Source organism: Rousettus aegyptiacus, unplaced genomic scaffold (assembly GCF_014176215.1).
Source record: "Rousettus aegyptiacus isolate mRouAeg1 unplaced genomic scaffold, mRouAeg1.p scaffold_m13_p_14, whole genome shotgun sequence".
Classification (NCBI taxonomy): Eukaryota; Metazoa; Chordata; class Mammalia; order Chiroptera; family Pteropodidae; genus Rousettus; species Rousettus aegyptiacus.
Genome location: NW_023416289.1, coordinates 2,808,768 through 2,815,974, shown reverse-complemented (window position 1 = coordinate 2,815,974; position 7,207 = coordinate 2,808,768). Strand labels below are relative to the sequence as shown.

The following is a 7,207-nucleotide window of genomic DNA, read 5'->3' as shown; positions in this document are numbered from 1 at the left end:
CCGTCGTCCCCGCCGCGGGCCGGGCAAGGCGGGGCCGGGCAAAGCGGGCGCGCGGCGCCGGCCTCGAGTGACCGCCAGGCCCGCTCCCGGCGGCGGCACGTGCGCCTCCCCCGGAGGCCACGGCGCACGCCCCGCCGCGCGCACACACACGCGCGCGCGCACGCGCCCCGCAGCCGGCCGCCCGGCCAGCTCGACCGTCCGGGCTCGCCCGCGCGCCCGCCGCCCCTCGCGCCTGCGCCCGCTGGGGGGCGCACCCTTCCCGCCCCGCGCGCCCCGCGACGCCGCTCCCCACCCTGGGCGCGCGCCCCTCCTACCTGAGGGCCGGCGACGGAGGCGAGCGGAAGGGGTGAGGGGGCCGAACAGGACCGCGGCGAGGGGCAGCGGGCGAGAGAGCGAGCGGCAGCGGCGGACGGTTCGGGCGCGTGCGCGCGCGTGCGCGCTCCCGGCCTCGCTCCTTCAGTCGACTCCGGGCCACAGCCCAACCCTGCTGCCGCGCGCCGCCCGCCTCGCCGCGCCTAATAACAACGGCGCCCGGGGTCAGGTGGCCGCGCGCGGACAGCGCCGCCATTGGCCCGGCGGGGAGCGCGGCGCGCCAGGATTGGCTGGGGGGCGGGGCCTCGGCCGGGCAGGGGCGGAGCCGCGGAGGGAGGCGGGCAGGAGGCGGCGGGGGCGGGGCCAGGCCGCGGTCCGCGCCTTTGTGCCGGACGCGCGCTCTCCGCCCGCTCCGGCTGCAGCGCCGGCTGCATCAATAATTCAGAGCGGCAGCGGCGGCGCCAGCGGCGGGTGCGGGCAGGAGGCGGCGGAAGCAGCGGGGACCGAGCGGCAGCGGCTATGCATCCAAGTGCGGCTGGGCAGCCGCGGCACCCCTGAGGCCCAGGAGGGGTTCCAGGAGCATCGCGCAGGGAGCCCGCTTGCCCGGGAGTGCAAGGAAGAGCAAGAGTGCCCAGGGCGGCGTCGGCGGAGCTGCGCACGGAGCTGAGGAGGGGGCTTCGGAGCGGGGCTGGGGCGGGGGGGCGGCTGGCGCTGGCAGCCCCCGGGCTGGGGGGCGGGGTGGGCGCCGGCGGCGCGATGCTGGGCGTCGTGGAGCTGCTGCTGCTTGGGGCGGTGTGGCTGGCGGGCCCGGCCCGCGGGCAGAATGAGACGGAGCCCATCGTTCTGGAGGGCAAGTGCCTGGTGGTGTGCGACTCCAACCCCACGTCTGATCCCACGGGCACAGCTCTGGGAATCTCTGTGCGCTCCGGCAGTGCCAAGGTGGCTTTCTCTGCCATCAGAAGCACTAACCACGAACCGTCCGAAATGAGTAATCGCACCATGATCATCTACTTCGACCAGGTGAGTGCGCCATGCATGGATTAGCAGGGGGTGGGGCGAGGTGGAAGGTAGATGTCCGAGCCTCTCCACGGTCTCCGCGGAGACGCGGGCCAAGAGTTCGGGATTGACTCGTGCCTGCTCGTTCCCGTCTCGTTATAGGTACTAGTGAACATCGGGAACAACTTTGATTCAGAACGCAGCACTTTCATCGCCCCGCGCAAAGGGATCTACAGTTTTAACTTCCACGTGGTAAAGGTCTACAACAGACAGACCATCCAGGTCAGCCGCGCTTCAGGGCCAGATCCCGGCCCTGGTAGGGGACTAGCTGCAGAAGTGAGCGCGCGGCCGTATGGCGGGGGAGGGAGATAGAAAGGGCCGGTGCGTTTGCCCGGGACCTCTTGGAAGGGCGAGTAGCAGGGCCTCACGGTTCTGTGGTTTGGCTGTTCCTTGCCTCCCGTGTCGCCGGCTCTTGGAACCTAGCCCTCTCCCCAAAGGCATAGTTTCCCTCCTGCACCTTCCGGGTCCTTCAGAAGAGGTTCTCCAGCCTTCCTGCGGGACTCTAGGGATTCCCTGTAGAGGTTGTTAGCATCATAAACAGTTCCCCCTTCCGGAAGATTATCATGATCTCCGCCTTCAGCACCATGGACAGTACCCCACACCTCCACCCCGCCCCGACCTCTCCTGGCTTATCCGAAGCTGCCAGACGCCTTTGCGCTTGCCTCCAGCTCCACGCTCAGGGGGCCTCCTGGCATCCTTTTGCGGACCCACTCTGGCTGGGTTTTTGAACTAACAGCGCCGAGCCCAGAGGGTGAAGGGTGGAGAAAGAAGGAGGGGGCCTATTGTCACTCCTTCGTGGCTCCAGCCTTGTCCCAGCCCGCACTCACCGGCTCCCCGGGTTCCCAAAGGTCAGGTTTCCTCTGGGCTGAGACAGAAGGCGGAACGCGCCGCTGGGAGGAGGGCGCAGGGCCTTCGGCTGCCGATGCCACCGCAAGGACAAAGCCAGGCAGCGGCGGGGGCAGCCGGAGGTGGAGGGGCATTGAGGCCGCGGCTCGGGGACGAAGTACAGAGCGCCGCTCGGCGCGAGGTTTCTCGCTCCCCGAGAGCCTTGCCCGGCTTCTCCACTGCGTCTCCGCTGTGTTCAGGAAGCTGAGACACGGCGGGGACAGGGCTTTTGTTCGTTTTCCCAGAAGCGCAGAACAGAGTTGCTTGAGTTTCAATTTGAGAGGGGAGTGGGGGCGGATGGTTGCGGGGTGCAGAGGCCCAAAGTCTCAGGGCGCTTGAGGCACCTACCAATTAATTCAACTGGATTTCTAAAAGCGCTGCGGGGATTCGCTTGGCGCTCAGGGAATGAAAGTGCCTCCCGTGTGTGTGTGGGGGGGGGGCAGACCCTTCCTCTCATCCAGATGGGCCACCTTTCTCTCCCATTGGACCCTCAGCAAAGCCCCCCTTTCCCTCCCCCTCCCCTCCTCCCCGCGTAGCTTCCAGGCGTTTAGGGCCCTAGCCCCGCGGTGAAGATTCGCCTCCCGGCTGCCGCTGCGCTTCGGCGCCCGCCTAGATTGTGCCGACTCTGAAGCAGGCCTTTCTCTCTCTCAGGTGAGCCTCATGTTAAACGGGTGGCCGGTGATTTCAGCCTTCGCTGGTGACCAAGACGTGACCCGGGAGGCCGCCAGCAACGGAGTCCTAATCCAGATGGAGAAAGGCGACCGGGCATACCTCAAGCTGGAGCGGGGCAACTTGATGGGGGGCTGGAAGTACTCGACCTTCTCCGGATTCCTCGTGTTCCCCCTCTGACTGGCGCAGCACCGCATGGAGGCGGGGAGAGGGCGAAGGCAGGAGGGGGGACCAGGAGGAGGCTGAGACGTGAGGAGAAAGCTGCGGACGGGGAACGCCCCACGTGCTCCCCAGCCGGTTCCGCGGAACGGTGCGCCGCGCGGCGGGACGACTCTATCCGTCTGCTCCTTAGAAGTCAATTCCACCTAGCTCTGCGCACTCCTGTTTCCAAAAATAAACTCTCCTCCCGAATTCAGTCCCAGCAATGAAGGAAGAGAGACTGCTTTGTCGTTGTTTCTTACCCCGTGTTCAAGCTCCCTGCCATTTCCCGAAAAGAAACTTTGTATTTCACCGCATAATGTGAGAGATCTTCTTCCGCCGCCCCCCGCTGAAATCTAATATGCTCCTCCTCCCCCCTTTTAGTTGAGAGGGGGCAAGGTTTTGGTTTGGTTTTGTTTCGGATGGGGGAGTTACTTTTAATTTGGCAGGTATTGCTTTTCTTAAAACAGCGCTCAAGAGTTAATTAGCTGAAGATACTTTGTGTCCTCGGCTGCTTGTTAGCAGAGAAAGGACTCACCTTAGCGGTGACTGGTTTAAACAATATATATATAAATATATATCATTTGTACACGAAGAACTCTTCCCAGTGGACACTGGCTGTGCGTCCGTATTTCTATGTCCTGTTCGGAGTGATCGTGAAAGCTAAGGCCGCTTGATGTTCCGATGCTTGTCGGCGCCCTCGTGTTCTGTGGCTCCGCGAACCGCCAGGAGGTTCTTCCGGACGCTTCCTCGTCCCCTGTAACATACGTGTGAATAGTCGAGATTTAATTTCGCTTTAATTCAATAAAGTTAAAGTGGGAATTTTATTTTTCTGAAACAGCTTTCTAAACTCCGCAGCTTCCCCAGCCGCGAGGTTAGGGGGCCGGGGTGCGGAAGGGCGAGTTTCAGAGCGTGGGAGACGCGCTAGCCCGCGACCCCGAGGCCCGGCGCCGCCGCCGCCGCTTCTGCGAGGTGCCGGGCCGCGCGCGCCTTCCTGCCCCGGGCCCCGGGCCGGCGCCGCGCTCGCTGTGCTCCTGCTTTGGCACAAACGTAGGGGATTTGGCAGAAATCTTCTTCGCCCAGCGGGGCTGCCGGCCTGGAAGCGAAGTTCGGGTTTTTCGAAGTCCGCGTGCATCAGGAATAATCCCGACCAGAGGAGCCGGACCCAGCCAGCCCGGAGCGGAGAGCTCCCCACGCCTGGGCGCCAGGGTTTCTCCCGGCGTCGCTCCCGGGTCCCCGAGGCAGCGTTTTTGTACCGCTGCTCCGAACCCCAGCTCCGCCCGCCGTGCGCGCCCGGGACCTGTGATTGCGCTCATCGCAGGACTTTTAATCCGAGGTTCGTCCAGGAGCTTTGATTGTATCGGAACATAATGTGAAAACAAAACAAATAAACAACTTCGTTTTAAGTCCGGACGTCCGACCCAGTCGCTTCAGCAGCGGGGAGGTCGGGCGCGGGAGAGCGGGCCCCGGACCCCGCGGCGGGAGCCTCCGCCCGCTCTGGTCCTTTTAAACGCTTTTTCCTGGCCCGAGATTCGGGGACGAATTTAATTAGCTCCTGGCGGTGGGAGAAGGTGGGATTAATAATAGCACAATAAACTCCGGGTCGGGTCTAGATTTATTCCCGCAGCCCCTCGGATGGAGAGATTCACGAAGCGCGCGGCCTTCGCTGAGAATTCGCGCCCCATCCCGCCGCGCGGGCCGCATTGCAGGGCGCTGCGCCGCCCCAGCGCCCGGGCCGAGGGGACAGGTGGGGCCTTCGGGATCGAGCAGCGGACTCGAGGGCTTTTCTTTTTCTGCCTCAGCTTCACCCCGTGTCAGTTCCCAAGGAAGCGGGAAGAGTCAGAATAAGGAGCCCCCCGAGGGCTTTAAAAAAAATCTCCCCCCCCCCTTTTTTTTAAAGAGTCACTTTTTAAAAGGTTTTCTCCGTGTTTTTCGGTTGGGAGGTCGGGAAAGTGGAGCTTCGGCTGCTCCACCCAACCACCCTGCCTGCTGCGCGCAGAGCCAGCCCGCCAGCCCCAGGCTCGGCGCCGGGCTCTCCACCGAGGGACGGACAGTCGCCGCCGCCCAAGGAAGCCGCGCCTGGAATGCGCTCGGCGCTCACTCGGCTGCAGGCAGGTGGTCGCCCCTCTTTCTGAGGAGAGGCCCACGGGGGTGGCTGTGCAGACCGTGTGACGACCAGGCTGTGCTTCTGCTGGGTGACCAGCAAGTCCCCTCTCTGGGCCGCAGTTTGCCCATGTGTACAACCACAGAGAGGAATCTAAACATCTCCAAGACTCTCCTGCTCTGAGGGTTTAGTGAGTCCTGGCTGCAGCCTGTGCTGACCAGGCCCCTGAAGGCCAGGCCTGAGGCCAGGCTGGAGGCCAAGGGCAGGCCTGTGCACCCAGACTCTCAGACTCACTTTGAGCCTCTTCTCTGAAGTCTCGGGTGAACACGGGGCGGGAGAATGAGAGCCACAAGTGGGACGGAGAGAGGAAAGCGGCTTCGTGATTCTGCTCTGGCTCAGCCGACCCGTCCCGGGCTCCGCAGTGGTTTCAGCCGGGCAGGGGCGGCCGCGCCAGCAAGCGCTCAGGTGTGCTAAGCTGGCACTCCTGCCCCAGAGGGCCCTGGGGAATATGTGAGGCTTCCCACCTCCAAACTGCCTGCACCCTCACACCCTCAGACCGAGCCTCCCATTAGCCGGCTGGGGCTGTGGGCAGCTCTTCCCCGGGGGCCTGGAGTTTAGAGAGCTCTCCGGGGCCTTACCCTTACCCGTCAGACCCTCCCCCTCACCTGCTGTGGAGCAAAGGTGGTGCTGACTGTAACTTCTGCCAGAGGCTAACGAGTTAGCTTTCATCTGAAAACTGTGCTCCGGGGTGGGGGGAACCAGACCCCAACTGGTGTGTTGGGGATTGAGGGGGAGAGAAGGGCCAGGGGCTGGGTAGAGACTCCCTCCCCGCCCCTAACCAGAGGCGGGGGGGAGGGGCGCTCTATAGCCCACACTTCACAGTGGCTTCCTTTAACCCTTAGAACCCTCTAGGCCCTTCCAGATGGGGTTGCCCCGCCTCTTGCTTTCATCTTAAACCCTATGGGAAGAGGCTGCAGGACCACCCCCTCATGCAGCCTCACCCTCAGTCTGAAACACTCCTCCTCTGCCCAGGCCACCTTGGCTACTTCCTCCTCTTCTGCCTCAATAGTAAATGTCACCTCCTCCAGGAAGCCTTCCGGAGGCCCAGATAGACAGACTGCTTACCCCTCCTGGCCTCCCTCTTCCGAGTATGGTCTCTCTCCCCACACTTCCCAGTTCTCGGAGGGCAGAGTCTGTGTGTGGAGTCTTGTCCCAGCTATCCCTTCCCTCGCCATTTGATGGGTGGGGGTGGGGTAACAGGTGCAGAAAGGGAGGTTTTCAGGAGCAAGGCGCAGACCTGACTTCTAGGCCCCGGGTTTCCAGGCGGTGCCTTGCGCTTCTGGGTGCCACCCGGCCAACTCTGGATCCCTGGCGAGGAGCGGGGTCAGCGTCCTCTGTGCTGCCCGCCCCGCAGCACCGGTCCCGCGCTGGGGCCCAGCTCGCCTGCTCCCTCGGCCCCTGGCTGCGGCTTCGGGGCTTCGGCCCTTGGCTGAGCTGGGAGCACGCCCTCCAACCTGACAGCCCGGAGGATGGGCTCCTAACGAGAACATAATTAGCCAGATGGAAAGGGAGCCTCACCCGGCTCCTTAATTGTTGCCTTAACGGGGTAGCGATGGGGGAGAGTGCAGGGCGGAGCGAGCGGACAGGACATTTCCATGGGGGTGCTGGGCCAGGTCCCCAGGCCCCGCCGACGACTCAGGAGCGGGTCAGAAGACCAGAAGGTGCAGACTCGCGCCCTGCGCTGGCCTCTGGCGTGGTGTGCCACCGAGATGACTCTCTCCCCCAGTCTGACCTTGTTTTCCTCGGATCCCAAATATGAGGGGGTGGGCTGGAAGATGTCGGGGGGTTTCTCCGGGTGATCTCACTTTTCTGATCAAGGCGTCCCCTCTCCCACTCAGCTGGCCACCTCCCAGCCTGCTCTTCGGCCCACCCCCACTGGCTTTCAAACAAGAGTGAAACCTTTTACCCACTCTGGAGGAGGCC

The 7,207-nt window shown here is 63.8% G+C and overlaps 1 protein-coding gene across 1 annotated transcript; it reads left to right on the top strand.

The window, feature by feature from the left end:
• Positions 1 to 747: 747 nt before the first annotated feature.
• CBLN1 (cerebellin 1 precursor) lies at positions 748 to 3,102 on the top strand. Its single transcript, XM_016147556.2, has 3 exons — positions 748 to 1,332; positions 1,471 to 1,590; positions 2,905 to 3,102. Exons 1-3 carry the CDS (start codon positions 1,069 to 1,071, stop codon positions 3,100 to 3,102), a joined length of 582 nt encoding a protein of 193 aa, XP_016003042.1. The 5' UTR covers positions 748 to 1,068.
• The last annotated feature ends 4,105 nt before the right edge of the window (positions 3,103 to 7,207 follow it).